Source organism: Physella acuta, unplaced genomic scaffold (genome assembly GCF_028476545.2).
Source record: "Physella acuta isolate Inbredline_101_S28 unplaced genomic scaffold, ASM2847654v3 ptg000592l, whole genome shotgun sequence".
NCBI lineage: Eukaryota > Metazoa > Mollusca > Gastropoda > Physidae > Physella > Physella acuta.
Genome location: NW_026732111.1, coordinates 460,018 through 476,954, shown reverse-complemented (window position 1 = coordinate 476,954; position 16,937 = coordinate 460,018). Strand labels below are relative to the sequence as shown.

General features: G+C 32.4%; 1 protein-coding gene across 1 annotated transcript; it reads right to left on the bottom strand.

The window, feature by feature from the left end:
* Positions 1 to 6,899: 6,899 nt before the first annotated feature.
* Positions 6,900 to 12,418, bottom strand: LOC131947414 (ERC protein 2). Its single transcript, XM_059308628.1, has 10 exons — positions 12,279 to 12,418; positions 11,295 to 11,393; positions 10,988 to 11,114; positions 10,664 to 10,795; positions 9,747 to 10,504; positions 9,429 to 9,533; positions 9,148 to 9,202; positions 7,399 to 7,454; positions 7,075 to 7,251; positions 6,900 to 6,926 (listed from the first exon to the last, which is right to left on the bottom strand). The coding sequence occupies exons 2-10, from the start codon at positions 11,391 to 11,393 to the stop codon at positions 6,900 to 6,902; spliced, it is 1,536 nt and encodes a 511-aa protein (XP_059164611.1). The 5' UTR covers positions 12,279 to 12,418.
* Between the last annotated feature and the right edge of the window lie 4,519 nt (positions 12,419 to 16,937).

The following is a 16,937-nucleotide window of genomic DNA, read 5'->3' as shown; positions in this document are numbered from 1 at the left end:
TCTTGTGTTTGGTAATTGGTCCTCAAGAACATAAATATAAAGATACCTTGTATGTTATAAGATTGTTAAAATATTTACTTAGAATTTGTGAGGCTACATCCAACATAGCCGTGGTCGCTGATTCAAGTTCCTGGTATAGCACGATGTAGGTGATAGACGGGTTGTCATTTTTATCTTCTAACCAAGACTTACTTTTTTCTACTGCCTGACGAAACATTAATTTTGATACTATTTATAGCATATGTGTCAATTATTATAATTGTGTGTAATATCAGTCTAAAAAACGAGTAGCACACAATATCTTTCGCATATTAATATGTGTTTAGTAGGAATTTTTTTTTTACATTTTTCATAGCTTGAATGGCAGGTTCGATAACTTGTATCTGTTCTTCCAAATATTTCATGTGTTCTGTAACATGTTTGACCTGAATTCGAGATCGCATCTTAGTAAATACAGATCTTCTCTTCAATCTTTCTCTTGTCTTGGTGGATGTAAAATACTCTGTAGAGATTGGTTAATCTTATAAAGAAACTTTAAATACAATATTTTACTAAGGATTTATTTTGAAATGTCTACATATATAAAGATATTAAAACGCCAGATGATATGATATGTGATAGAGGTAATAGGATGTTTTATCTTGGTACTTAAGTAAGATATTTAGATTATATAGTGTTACCTTATCGTATATATTACTATTATAGTTCTGTCTGTCTTTCTGTCTGTCGGGAACGCTCTAGAGAAAATACAAGGAAATGTAAAAGATGCATAGTGAAAGACCGTGACGTCACAAGGAACACATAGGAAGTTTTCAAAATGAAACGAAATATGTACAGTTCTAAAGCCAGAAAAGTACAAACAAAAATGATGTCATTTAGTCTAGACTAAACATAGAATTAAAAAGCCATTTCCGAAAAAAACCACAATAATAATGACGTTATTGTTCTTGAAACAACACCACTAACATTACCGCCGTATTTATTTAGAGATTATTCGAGAAAGATTGGGGGAGATCACTCCCGGTTTATTTTACAATGGGCTTATATCACGTTTAAAAATCCTCTACTTTATCAAAAGTCATCGTGAATAGGAAACAATCTTCATGAATAAAGACAAAAAAAAAACATCTTGTTAGTCCATTGACCTGATTATATAGTGCAATAACGTTCAGGAAATCTGGATAGATTGTAACGTTTTGTAACAAGTGTTTCTTCTAGACCTTTTTTCACCGGTGGTGGGGGGTAACTTGATATGTTCGTCGGTGGGTAGGGGGTGGACTAAATTTTCGGGGGGAGTAGCAGACATTGGTAAATGTATATAGTTTCTATACAGTTGACTATTTTTATAAGGCATCTCAGCGGGAGGAGTGGAGGGGGGAAGCAAATGTATGTAGAAAAAATATGCATTAACCGGTGGAATTTTTCGTCCCCCCCTCCTGCCCGGATAAAAAGGTCTGAAAGAAACACTGCAAGTAGGTATCCTGTTTGGCTGTGCCGGTCAGCTCCATACGGTTTGTCTGGCCTATCATTTCTACGAACCTTTATTACTTACTCTTTAATGCCTCTTTGCTTGCGTTTACATATTCTTTTCTGCGTGCCCTACTAATTATCTCATCTAGATACATAGTGTTAGTTCCAAATGGATACGTTCTTCTTATACTATTTATAAATGTGCACCTTGATAAAAGGTTATGTCGTATACTATGAGATGAAAGATATAAATTACACAGTTACACATCAGTGTGTAGTGTGCTAGTGACCTAAATATTAAGTGTTGTTGGGTTAGTTACCTACATCGACATCAATTGTTATAAATTTTGTTGCCATAAATAATTATAAGTTCTAACAAAAATACTTACAAGAATGTTTTCTAACTAAATCACCTTTTAAAATAACTTTTAAACACTTTAATAACAGCTGTATGTGAGTGTATGTTCGTCGTCAGGACAACTCTATGACCTGTACATACAGATATAATATAGGGATTTCCCATTAGACAGTTTTAGTTTCATTATCAAGCCGACTAGATCTAAAGGACCCAAACATCAGATAAAATAATATTAGGGTATTGTATATAGTGTGAAATAATAGATTGAATTTTTAAATGTTTGATATTTAAAAAAATCAAAAACCCTCGAACACAAGTTTTAGCTAAATATTTTCTTCTACCCGTTATGCACCCCGTTAGAGTCGGCGTCCGGGCGGTCGCCTCACCCACCCTCCTTTCGCTAAACCTTTGGTAATAATTATTGACACGTCACTAAGTAAACCTACGGATAAATATGTATATGTAAAATATATTTTTAGATTTTTTGGAATGCAAGCTTATTTCTAAAGTATATTGTTATATAGTCAAATTAAATCAACTGTTATGGTCATGATTATATTAAACTACTACTAATTAAAAGAAAAAAATTAAAATTCTAAAACAACAGCCCAGATCATTATTAAAAATAAATTTTATATTTTAGAGATAAAATTAAACCAAATACTTAAATCACACAAATATAAGACTTTTGATTTAAATGTAAATAAAGTAAATTAATTACAGTTCCGAAATTGCTATAGACCTACTAGGATTTCTCTATTTTACTACAATACCTATTAAAAACAATAATACTTGGATCTAGATAACATTTTTTTTACATTTAGTTTGATTGTTCAAAACAGTAATTTAGGTAAAATAATATATAATTATCTGTAGTATTTATACGTCATTTAAATGCTTTTTATACCTATCTCAAGCGAAATTAAAGTTAACGTATATTAATTTAAACAATGAATATTCGTGTAATATTTAAATAATTTAAAATTTATTATGCAGCCTTTTGTTTTATGTGTTGATTGTTATCATTACTAAATTCAATAGATTTTATTTTATAAAAATTATCTGTTTACAGATACTTTATAATTTCCGGATTCCGTTTAGCTCTCAGGAAAAACAGGTCTAAAGAAGTTCTACAGTTCCTAGGCCACATATGTTGATCCGTGAAAGTTAGAGTGCTAACCGGGAAATCCCGCTATTACATTACACCCTGATGTCACAATGCAAGGGACATATCAGCCACTGCTCAAGTTTGGCAAAATAGTTTTTACGGTAACTTTTAGTTTTATCTTTTAGGAACACATAATATCTCGTGGCATATACAGTTGTCAAAATGTTATTAAACTTTTTCGGATTGGGATGTGTGTAGGATCTAGGTACAGACAGCATGCAGTCCAGCAAAATTTCAGATATAAAATCTAAAGTTGGTGTTTTATGGTGGTGATGTCGTCAAAATAATGTTTCAGTGGATGGTTGAGAATTACATTAAAAATATCCGATAAAAAATAAACATTATTGTATATTAAGGCTTGCTTTAAAATATACTTTTGCCTATTGAATTGTAAGGACTAAATGTGTCATTTAGATCTTAGTGATGGGTTGTCTTGTTGTACTTAAATCTACTTACTAGTCAAACAAATGATAATTACGACAATTAGGGTTTGTGTTTTAAAATTGTATATCCTATCAGAAGAGGTTGATGGTAATGGCGAAAAATGGCTGGTAAGTTCCAGAATACCCATACAACAGTATACAATTACTCCGTTGGGACAACCAATACATGAAATGATTTCTGTCCTTAATTTTAATTATCTTTGAGTTAGCTGTTTTAAAACTTGAACTATTCTATAAAAACAATAAAAAGGATAAATTAACGAATGTAGATGACAAGTACCTCAATACCTTAGGCGGAATGTGCAATGGAAGCCTGATAGTAGCGAAGTCGTAATATTATTTTATGTACGATGTGTGGTTATCGGTGTTGAAAAAGGTTGTTTATCTGTAATATTTCGGGTGTCATCTACTATAAATAAAATGTAAATATTATGCCGTTGTTGTATTGATTACATTCATAGTAAATACTATTAAATACATTTTATTTTAAATTTTATAAAAATAAAAGTTTTTTTAGTTACCCCTTATAACAAATCTAAACACATTTTATTTTAGCACAAAAGTAAAATAAAACCTAGGATACAGTGGCTACAGAACTAAAATGCACAGCAGAGCTTTTTTACAAGTACACAAGAACAAAGTGTACTATGACCACGTGATTAATTACAGCTCAAAACACGAGTGGTGAGCACTAGGGGAGGGGACATGGTACTACGTATCAACAACATCCACCCCTTCCATCCCCAACACTCATTCACTATATAAAGCAATTTGACATTGCGTTGTGCATTAATTGTAAAATTAAAATAAACGTATCAAAGTGAGAACAGATTATTTCAATAAAACCTTAAAACCTTAAATAAAACAGACAAACGTGATTAGTATTTGCAGCTAGGCTTAACTAAACCTATGGTTAGCCTCAGAGGCGTATCCAGGTTTTCGTAGTAGGGGGAGCGAAAAGAGCAAAAAAGGCGCCGAATTTTTAACACGCTCTATATACGTGTATTTTATATATATATATATATATATATATATATATATATATATATATATATATATATATATATATATAATTACTAGCTGTATGTCATTACTTCGCTATGATGTTAAATAAATTGAAAGTAACACTCTGAATAAATAAGAAAAAACACACAATGTAGGCCTACAAAACAAAAATTGTATCAATCTAAACAAAAAAAACAAACAAAATATACACACACTACAACCAAAAATAATGAACGTAACACAATCTGTTTTGTAATTCTTGTAAAAAAATTTCTTACATTAAAATTCCTGGAAAATTATTTAAGACAAGTGAAATAGGGGAAATAATCACTCTCTTAATATAAATATGTATATATCTACACATTTAATCATAAATGTCAAAACAAATAAATAATTACTTTAGAATATAATGAAATTGTTTAATACTATTGGTGTTCACAAATGTTTTTGTCTCTAATCAGAATTTAATATATAGTCATCATAAATGCTAAAGTATTACAGCATAATGAAAGTTTTTAAAATCAGAGTTGGTATAAAACCACGCTTTTCGATACAATAGAAAAACATTCGGAATAACAGCCTACATTTAACTAAATCTCGGTCATTTAGTTCATATCATATATTTTTTTCAATTAAGTACTGCTTCTTGTGTTCCTCAAAGATCATTTTTTAACATAGCGATAGGTATGGGTTAGATCACTGTATTGCTCACATACCTTTTTACTGTCCGGTTACTTTAGGTCAATTATCCAACTCAGTGTATACCTAGGCGTGACATTAATGTCGCTCTACACGATTGTGGTGGTGAGGTGTATGGGGGGGGGGGGGAGATAACCAACTCAGAGTGAACATAGCGTCAGTTTTTAGATGACTGTTCTAAACATACATATATATTACACATGTATACTGATTCAGAAATAGATTTAAATAAGTAGCAGTGGTATTATGACAATATTTTTTTTTACAGAGGGGTCCATTGGGGAAGAGGGGTTGTAACTGTTTCATATAATTTGTAATCGTAATCACTATCGCTCAAACTGTAAGAATACTTTTTAGAATGGCAAACTGATGCAGCTGTTAATACGTGTTGTAAAGGTAGACACTACTAGACTAGTACAATAATGCTTAATTGCTGCATGAAAAGAAATCTTGTGATTTACATAGATGTGCCGACCAAAAATATTTTTTTAACAAATATCCTTGTTTAAAACTTTGAGTTTAAAAAGTTTCCAAAAAGGCGCCACTTTGCTGAAAATGGTCACAGGGGGAGCGGCCGCTCCCCCTGCTCCCCCCCCTGCGTACGCTACTGGTTAGCCTACACTAAAGTAGACAGGTTAGAGTTTCTTCAATGATTGTAAACATTTGGCTGCATACTTGATTTTCAGTTCCGCTGAATAATTTGCCATTATTGAGATCTGTGGCGAAGAAATGTAAATTTTAACGTGAAAGATCTACTTAATCATCAGCTTTCGTAGTTTGTTTCCGTACAGAAAATATCACACAAAGATGTAATTTATAAAAACTTACTTGAGCGTAGCAGTGTTAAATCTACCATAACCACTACTTTCTCCACTAAGCCCTAACCCAGCTAACTAAACGAACCATTACTTATCTGTAATCCAACCCTGATCCGCTTCCCACACACAATACATACACCAAATTACTTTAGGTCTGTAATTTAAATTGTTCTAGTATTTTTTAAATTTAAAAAGGCGTATTATTCTTTAACACCATGGTTAGGTTATTATTCCTGATGTAACCATTTACCTTCCTAATGTATCTTACGTTTATTTATGTTTGTGTTAAATAGGCGAACTATTATGTGTAATTTAGATTAGGCAATGGACGGTGTAATGATTTTAGGTGATTATTGGTTACGTTTAGTAGAACGTAATTCGGTTCTATGTCTGTGCAAGACTGGGCAGTATGTCTAACGTAAATACTATTTATATACTGATGTATATATATATATATATATATATATATATATATATATATATATATATATATATATATATAATAGAGAGATGTGAATATTTTGTATATATATGTAGCCATGGCCTATTTGTGTATGTGTTTTTGTAGGTGTTAATTCTCTTATACTATGCTACTGATTTAACACTATTAAATAGTTACTTGCAATATCTTTCTGCATATTATAAAATGCATATCTTGGATTTTTTTATAAATACCAGACATAATAATATAGATGTTGTTCAGTGAAATTTTTCACACATTTATCTATTAATAGTTAATTTGCTTTTTGTCGAAAAAACGGATTTAAATTTCATATTTAACACTATTTAAAAACAGTTTAACACACTAAACTTACACAATTAAAACGCTACACTTTAAGCTCTCATACAAATAAGTAAAGTATAAGTAAAAGGAGAGTTATCTGTATGTTTATTGTAGTCCAGTAGAACATAATAATATTTCTTGTGATCACATTGAATTAATTGATGGAACTGTGTACAGATAGCTAAAGAAATAATAAATAAACAATTCATTGTAAAACATATAGTCTACACACATAGTAAGTTGTTAGCGTGTGTTTAACATAAACATAATTTATTGTTTTTAAAAATTTAACATCTACTATGTGTTGTGTTGTACTTCTATAAACTAACGATAGTAAAACTACTGAGGCAGGATAATGCTGCGCTTTGATCTGCTTGAATCACTTGAAAGAAAAGTTCTTCCCCTTTCTTCATGTCGACAACCACTGACCCAGCAGTGCTATTTCTGGCACATTTCACGTCTATATCCGTACACCACCTGCCTCCAGCCATCACACCAACTTCAATCTGTTTATCTTTACATTCATGTAGAGTGACACAGACAAGATATAAACCATCATGTGGTGATACAAATTTTCCTGTTGTTTGATTAAAATGTTGACCGTTATATTCACGTACTGCACTAAATGTTGAAATAATTGATCTAGCACTGACAGGTGTGGAACTAGCAAGCTGCACAAAACAAGCATATCTGTTACATACACGTGACTCTGTTGATTAGAAAACATATGTATGATGTACATGTTTAATTTCACAAATGCTATAACTACTTCCTCAATAATATTTGAGAATTTTCGTTTCATTAGGTTATGCTATAAACCCTAAACATTATCTCATTATATGTGTGTTGTATGCAGTTCAGAATGTAAGTAAATCTGGCAAACCCAAATAAAACATTTTTTTCTCAAAACAATAAAATGTGTATAAGAACCCATAATGTTTACATAAGTTTGTCTAAATTGAAACACTAGACTACTAGTTTAGTACGGTCCTCAGTTTTGGTTGTGAAACTACGAGTGTAGTACGTAACGCAATAAGCCACTAAAGGTACATCAAATATTGTATGCATTATATAATAATCGTGTCTACAACAAAATCCCGAACGACTCTTGTTCGAAAGCCGATTTCCCGAATGCAAGTGTCTATTCGGGTATTTGGCTGATTCGGAAATCTTGTCTTTCAGGAAATCGTCCGACTCCAGTGTAATTACATAGGGCTTATCTATCGAAACAAAAATTACTAGAACTAAAGTTGTTTTTATGTACTTAATAATGACCGATAACAAGATTTTTTATTGTTAAGTTCAGTTTACATTAAATAAATCAGATACTAAGATGTTAAAAATGTAAAAATTATCAATGTTTTCATGTTATTATTATTTTTTTTAAATTTCAGCCCTGGCTCGTATGTGACAACTTCTTAATATTAGAAACTTAAAGTGATGTTCATTGGAAACTTAAGCTCTGTAAATGTCTAACTCTACTAGGATAAACCGCTGTAGGTCGACCCCGACACACCAGGTGGTGTAATGTACCAGGTGGTGTAATGCACCATATGGTGTAATGTACCAGGTGGTGTAATGCACCAGGTGGTGTAATGCACCAGGTGGTGTAATGTACCAGGTGGTGTAATGTACCAGGTGGTGTAATGTACCAGGTGGTGTAATGTACCAGGTGAGGAAACAAACACCTGACGGAAACCCACGGGTCTAGAGACTGGCACTATGGGTGAGTGAAATGTTCCATTCTTTATTACGTTATGGTCTGTCTGGCTAACGGACATCACGTGATGGTCTGTCTGGCTAACGAACATCACGTTATGGTCTGTCTGGCTAACGAACATCACGTTATGGTCTGTCTGGTTAACGAACATCACGTTATGGTCTGTCTGGCTAACGAACATCACGTTATGGTCTGTCTGGTTAACGAACATCACGTTATGGTCTGTCTGGCTAACGAACATCACGTTATGGTCTGTCTGGTTAACGAACATCACGTGATGGTCTGTCTGGCTAACGAACATCACGTTATGGTCTGTCTGGCTAACGAACATCACGTTATGGTCTGTCTGGTTAACGAACATCACGTTATGGTCTGTCTGGCTAACGAACATCACGTTTAGGTCTGTCTGGCTAACGAACATCACGTTATTGTCTGTCTGGCTAACGAACATTACGTTATGGTCTGTACGCGGGTACGTCCGTGTAATAGAATTGCAGAGAGTAAGAGATTTAGAGAGATCGTGAGAGTGGGCGGTAAAAAAACGTATTGGTTATCATTGAGAATTATTGATAGGTTTTACTATTGTTACATTTAAACGAGAAAATCAATAGATAGAATTGTCATTCAATCTTTATTGTTATATAAATACGTTTTAAAAACTTTTTTTACAAAGCAAACTTACCTATGAGAAGAAAATCATTAGACAACTTTGAAATAGTATTTTCAAGCTCACCCAGCTAAATTAAAATAAAGTGTAAAGGAAATTAATGAAACAATCACAAATCTACTGACCCACTAGATTTTATAGATAATGATAACTTTTAAGAAAAGGAAATAATTTATTGTATATTATTATTTAATTATTAAAACTATGTATTAGTGAAATCCCAAAAGTTATGGACTGGGGTAATTTAGGATATATCAATTTTGCAAATGATTTTTTAAACAGTATTTCAAAAATACCGTATTTAATCTTTCTTCCCTATTTTCCATGTTCTGGCTAAAGATTTGAATCAGTTTGTCAATGGGCATCAACCTTTGTTGTAGAAGTTTGTACATCACACTGTGCTAAAGACCGACGATTATAATTAAAGATTAAAAGAAATTTTCTACAATTAACTATTTTTGTTGTACATTAAAACTCACATGCAATTAACATTTATATAAAAGTTATGATTATAGGTTAAATTAGTCAACTGCCCCTTTTAACAATTTGAAGTAAATTAAATTGCAATTAATAATAGAGCTTTGTACACAAAACACACCAATTTTAAAATGTACCTTTAATTGCAAGTTTTTAAATCGGGTTGATGTTTTGGCCAAAAGTTTATTATTTTCATCTTGTAAAGAAACAATCAAATCAGAATGGCTTTTAATTTCTTGTTTTATACCGTCTCTTATATCTTGCATCTCTTTGTTTATTTTGCGCACTTCGTTTTCATATTCTTTCTTATCGAGAGACAGTTTCTCTAGTGTTTTGTTTGACTTGGTTTCTTTTTCTTTTAAACTTTCAATTTCTTTGTTCAGCTCCTTTACTTTGTTATCTTGTTCACTCATTTGTTTTCTGATGTTTTTAAAATTCTGTTTTTGTTTTTTAGTCAGTTGTTTAATGTTTACCCCCATGTCACTCTGTTCTGTTACAAAGTTGTCTCTCCATTGTTTTATTTCTGATATGTCATCTGTAGACTTGTCATTGGCGTCTTGTAGAGAAGATATAGCTGTCTCTATCTGCTCAAGTCGACTGACGTCTTGTAGAGAAGATATGGCTGTCTCTATCTGCTCAAGTCGACTGACGTCTTGTAGAGAAGATATGGCGGTCTCTATCTGCTCAAGTCGACTGACGTCTTGTAGAGAAGATATGGCTGTCTCTATCTGCTCAAGTCGACTGACGTCTTGTAGAGAAGTTATGGCTGTCTCTATCTGCTCAAGTCGACTGACGTCTTGTAGAGAAGATATGGCTGTCTCTATCTGCTCAAGTCGACTGACGTCTTGTAGAGAAGATATGGCTGTCTCTATCTGCTCAAGTCGACTTAATATTTCTATGGCATTATAAAATTTAGTCAATCGCAATAGTAATAAAGTTTGAAATTTATTATAATATGCTACTTTTCCTTTAAGAAAATATATTTGAATCATTCACCTTGAAAATACTTGTTTCAATTAAATTATTTTTTGTAAAAACTATGTGTCTATAGTACCTGATGGTTTATAAAGTTCGTTAAGGACTTGATCTGTTGACTGCCTACGGCCACGTTCTTCTGTTGCTGTTGTTTGTGAGGTAGACTGGGATGAAAATGACTTTCCATCTTCTACACTTTCTTTATTTTCGCCTTGAAATTTTTAGTAAAATTGTAAAATATATAAATGGTATTTGATCAATTGAAATATATCAATTTTAAATAAGTAAAAAATCCAAAATTGACCAGATTTTACAGTCATTATTTGTATTACATTATTGATATTTAACTGATACTCCTGAATATCAATTAAAGTAAAACACAATGGTGTTTTAAAATATTTACCTAAAATGTGAGACGCTTTATCCAACAAGGCCAAGGTAGCTGATTCAAGTTCTTGACATAGATCACAGTATGTCAAAGATTCGTTGTCACTTTTATCTTCTAACCAAGTCTTACTTTTGTCTACAGCCTGCTGACATAAATCATTTTGTCTTAGCGTTAAAATGTGTGTCAGTATGTTATGTGAGAATATTGTGTTTTTTAAATGTTTGTGGTTTTTAAATACTATACTCCATCATTATCTACAACAAGCTTAATATAAAAAGCACCAAGTCAATGATGAATTCAGGGAGAGACAATAACCACTTACACCTTGCAAAGCTTCAACCACAGGTTTCAGGACGTGTATCTTTTCTTCTAAATAGTTTATGTGCTCTGTAACATATTTTACTTGCACTCTAAGACGCATCTGAATTAACAGAAATAGAATTCATATACTAGAACGAATTTATAATGACGTTTTAAAATAACGAATCTTTTCCTCACAATCAAACAATTCTTATAGTCTATATACATGGACTTGATTTATTTAAACATTACTTAACACGAATGAATTTCAGAGCATTTAAAGGGCATTAACTCATGTTTGCAGTCTTGTGATTGGTCAATTGTCTAACATGTTAGGCTTGTAAAAAGAAGTTGATGGAAATTATGCTTTTGTGTAAAGCATGGATTTTACATTAACGTTACTATTTTAAAATATAAACTCACTTTTGACAGAAGAATCAAATAAAGTTTCAGCTGTTTTTGCAATTATCTTAGACACCTTAAATGTATACTCACATTTGACAGAAAAATAAAACAAAGTTTCATTTGTTTTTGCCTTTAGCTTAGACAATTTAAATGTACGAGCCGGCCAGCGGCGTAACATACGCCGCTATTTAGTTCTTGTTTTTTCTACTTTTCAGTAATTCATAATTTGTGAATTCGACAGTACCAATGCTGACACTGAAAATATTTCTTTAAAACACTATAAGTAGCTCGTTAAGGACCATAACCCCCCCCCCTTCCTCCCCCCCCCCCCCCCCCCCCCCAACGTTTAAAATCGTTTCAAACTAAATTATCTGCCCCTAATAGCCGTGACTAAACCTGACTCCACGAAGGTAAATATAGCGTGAACCATAGCTCACTAAGACCATGTAGGGGTGGGGATGGTAGGGAGCGCGTTTACAGCTTGTTTTCTAGCGTCTCCCAGAAGAGAATTATATATATAGATACTCACATTTGACAGAAGAATAAAACAAAGTTTCATTTGTTTTTGCCTTTAGCTTAGACACTTTAAGCGCATACTCACATTTGACAGAATAATAAAACAAAGTGTTCAGTTGTTTAGCCTTTGTTTTAGACACTCTAGTTCCAGTAGAAACAAACTGTCGCTTCGCTTCAATAAACAAAATATCACGTCAATAACACAAGTTACCTCTTTCATGTAGTGATGTCTGTGTTGTATGTGTACTTTGTATTGACCCGTTCTTTGGCTTAATTTCCTGTCATTTATCTTTTCAATGAACATATACAACATTTTACTAGCGTTATCATTAATTTTACACATGCTATGACTTTATCAGCTATATCTACTGTGTGAAGGTTTGATCAAAACACGGCGAGTATGTGCCAGCTGATCGTGTATGTGTAGGTGCCTGTACCCTACTATAGGTAGTACATCAGCCAATTACTAATTTATATAAACAATTTCGTCAGCGTAGAGTAAATAGTTGCATTAAGGGCTGTAAAGTTTCATGGGCAAACTGTAAAAGCAATTGTGTATTTAAAATGACTTAATACAAGTTATGATATTAAAAACCTGATTTTCTCATCACATATGTTGTTTCAAATGTTGATATGCAGGTCCTTAAATGTATGAATTTGCTATTTCAATATAATTCTTAATTTAACATCTTTTAATAAGAAACAACAAGAAAACAAACATACACCATGATTCTATTAAAAAAATGTTCCAATAAAATAAATTTTTATCAAACAACAGCTAATGTCATTTGTAATTTATACTCTGATATATGCATTGTAAAATTTAGTATATATGCTTTTATATCTCGATTTCAACCCTCTGGCAGATAAGGCTCGATCCCTCCCAACACTAAAAAAATAAGAACGAAGAAGAAGAGAAGAAGATGCAAGAGCCATGCTTCAAGCTGTGAGTGGGTTTAGTATTATTAGATTATAACTTTATATTCTAAGGTGAAAAAATAAATATTTGTCCTGTTTCAGTGTTTTAGATAATTGCATGAAGCCATGCTTTAAGCTCAGAGTGGGTTTAGTATTATTAGATTATAACTTTGTTTTCTAAGGTGAACAAATAAATATTTGTACTGTTTCAGTGTTTTAGATAATTGCTTGAAGCAAAAGCTGGTTGTGTGTTCAGTATTGTTAGATTATAACATTGTGTTCTTATGTAAACAAATAAACATGTCTCCTGGTTCAGTCTTTTAGATAATAAATTTGTAATCAGTTCTAGGTCAAGATTTTTATGGTGTTGTTTCCATCTAGATCAGTATCAGGATATCTTCAACAGATTGTGTGTGCTACGTGTCGTGTAATATTGTCAACAGTTTTGGTTATTGATAAAATTTCATTGTATGAGGAAAAAAATGTAAGTTCCAATGTTGACTTCATATAAATCGTGCTAGAAATGTATAACTATAATATAAAAAGTGTTTATTACAATTTCATTATATCAATTGATATTAAGGCTTTACGCTAAAAGCTATTTTACAAATAGAAGAACAATTCAATTTGAAATGATAGATTTCAGCACTGTTTAAAAATAAGTATGTTTCGAATGAACATTATAGAATTCATGTGATAGTGTGGTCAGGTGACACAGCCTTGGAGTGCTAACCTGAAAGTCTCGAGTTCGCAACCCGTGCTTGAGTCTAAAGAACGTCCCTGATTCCATCCAGCTCTGAAGGATACTTGACTCACGACCCCGTAACGCCGACTGTCACTAAAACGCGACATATAATTTTGCTTAGCGTATACTTGTTGGTACATTTATCCTAATGTTGCCGGTCGTTGTGTGTTGGGTACATCAAGACAGTCATCTCGGTACCACTGGTCACTCTGTCAAGTCGAAATTTTATGACGTCACGCTCTCTTGACTTACGCGCGTCGAAAATAAATGTCTTCGTGAACTCAGCCTATTATATTGATTATTGTTACCAAATAGGTTGACCGTTTTTACTACAATTATACTAATAGCTTTATTATTCACTCTGTTATGCAAATTAATAGTATAATTCACATAAGAGAATAATTTAGGAAATTATCTTCCGATTACGCTTTGTTGCGTTTACGTGACATCCGGCAACAAGACATAAAATTGTACTTGGGTGCCAAGCAAGTGTACAGGAAAGTGATGCTTCGCCTAGCTGTCGTTGCTTCAAGCTCTAAATAAGGAAGGATGTTAATATAAGCTTCTCCTTTATATATAATGTACACTTTCAAACGTTATGGGCCATGAGGCGGGTGAGGTAGAGTTCACCTGTTTCATTGGCCTCGGTATATGGACAGAACGGTGCTAAAAAAGAGTGGTCATGCTGTTGGGTACAATATGAAGAATTTAGCTTTGAAATAAATATCCATTTAATTTCTTAACTTTGACCGTTTATAATTCAAAACTTTAGGTTATTAAAATTGACTTTTACCGCTGTTTGTGCTTCCCTACTGTATCTAGCATAACAAGACAGGCCCTCACCTGGAATCCACAAGGCAAGAGGAAGAGAGGCAGACCAAGAAAGACCTCGAGACGTGACCTGGAAGAAGACACCAAGAAGATTGGATACACCTGGGGACAGTTGGAGACACTAGCCCAGGACAGAGACGTCTGGAAAGCTCTTGTCAGCGGCCTATGTCCCAGTAGGGACGACAGGCAAACATGACATGACTGTCCGGCAGCGGACGACCCCACCCGCTTCCCCTCTACATCAACTGGACCCATGGGTAGCCTACACTAAAGTAGACAGGTCAATGCTACTTCACTGATAGTAATTCTTTAGCTGTAGACTTGTTTTGTATTAAGATACTAGTACAGAAAGCAAACCAAACACTTGCGATAATATAAAAAAACCACCAATCAAACAGCCACAACAAATAAAGCAATCACACTGAACTTAATCAACACGACTAGACAAAGAACAGAAGACGAAAACAGACTAGTAGCAACGGCTATTTATGGATCGACTATATTGGAATATAGAATAAGATCTTGTTTTATTTTTAAAATGTGGCGAACAGATATACATTTTAACGCGAATCATCTTCTTAACGGTCTTGAGAGTTGTTTGATGTGCGAAAACACGTAAGTATAGAGGTTTATTTCTCATTTAAAAAAAGAAATAAAACTCGAGTAGCCTTGTTTAAGTTACGTAAAAATTACATTCTTCACTAAACCTTAACCAAACTAAATAAACTAAGCTTTTTTTTTAAATCCCTAATTAAACCCATACCCCCCTCTCCACACACAATATATCTCCTTATTTACTGTATGTCTTTATATTTTAAGTTGTTTTAACTTTTTAAAAGGCTTATTATTTCTTTAATCTGATGTTTATATTACACGCGAAGTAACTGTCTGCGTGCCTAATGTTTCTTACTTTTATTATGCTTGAGTAACATAGGCGGTGCTGTATGTATAATTTAGATAAATAAATGGACAGAGTCAAGATATTAGTTGATTAACGGTTGTGTTAGGATCAACACAGCTTAGCTATATGTCTCTTAGTAACAGGGTAGCATGTCCAACATGCATTATATATATATATATATATATATATATATATATATATATATATATATATATATATATATATACATATATATATATATATATATATATATATATATATATATATATATATATATATATATATATATATATATATATATATATATAATATGGTCTATATATTGTCAGACTTATGTATTGTCTATTTATGTGTGCGTGTTTGCGTAGGTGTTAATTCCCATAAACTGTTACTGACTAGAATCACAAGAGCGGTTTTTGTTTCGAGAATAATTGTAATTTATTTATTTTTTTACCTTGAAACAAAACAAAAATTATTGGCAGTATCTTTCAAAATATTTACAAATTCATAAGATGGATTATTTTTTTAAAATATATCTCACACATATTTAAGTTACCAAGTGAACTTATTCCTTTTTTACTTTCTCGTATATACGAATTATAGAGAAAGTCTTGTAATCGTGCAAAAAAAAAAATCGAGATTTTTACAAATCTCGATGTTTTACATCTCACTGATACGGAAAAAACATAATTTTGCAATCTTGTCCTTATGTCTGTGTGTCTGTGTGTATGTGTGTGTGTGTGTAAACACGATAACTTGAGTACCGTTACAGCTAGGTTGATGAAATTTCATCTATAAGTATTTTATCAAAATCGTAGATCCGTATCAACTTTTTCTACTTTGAATTTTTCAAAAGCCTATAACATGAGTACTATTTCAGATAGATAAATGAAACTACACATGTAAGTAAAAGATGTAATTCTCTTCGTTCTTTCAAATTTTGATTAATTTCCGTTGACGGGAAGTACTAATTTACGCTATTTCCGATTTCTCAAAAACGCATCTAAATTTATAAAGTACTAATAATATTGCGCACCATTATGAACATCTTTATTTGGCGTTCGCTTGGTGTGCAATACTTTTTTTTATGAGATTCTATTTTATTTTAAAAAGTTTATGAATTTAAAATGGATTAAAAATCATAACTATATCCCGAGTTCCCATCCCCTGTTGTTTTATATAAGAATATTCGAGAAAGTTAAGGGGAGATCACTCCCGGTTTATTTTAATAGTTCATTGTGTTCGTCCGTAAATGCGGATTTTAATTTCAAAATTTACACACAAATACTAGGTTTTGTTTTTAACAAATGCAATGATATACATATACATAGAAACAAAAGATTTAAAAA

What these genes read in the sequence shown, in the direction of transcription:
- LOC131947414 (XM_059308628.1), bottom strand. Translation starts at nt 11,393, where the DNA reads ATGCGTCTTAGAGTGCAAGTAAAATATGTTACAGAGCACATAAACTAT. An exon ending in TTAAAAACTTGCAATTAAAG is followed by an intron (nt 9,534 to 9,746) that starts GTACATTTTAAA and finishes GTCGGTCTTTAG; the next exon opens with CACAGTGTGATGTACAAACT. An exon ending in GCCTCAGTAGTTTTACTATC is followed by an intron (nt 6,927 to 7,074) that starts GTTAGTTTATAG and finishes TTATTTCTTTAG; the next exon opens with CTATCTGTACACAGTTCCAT.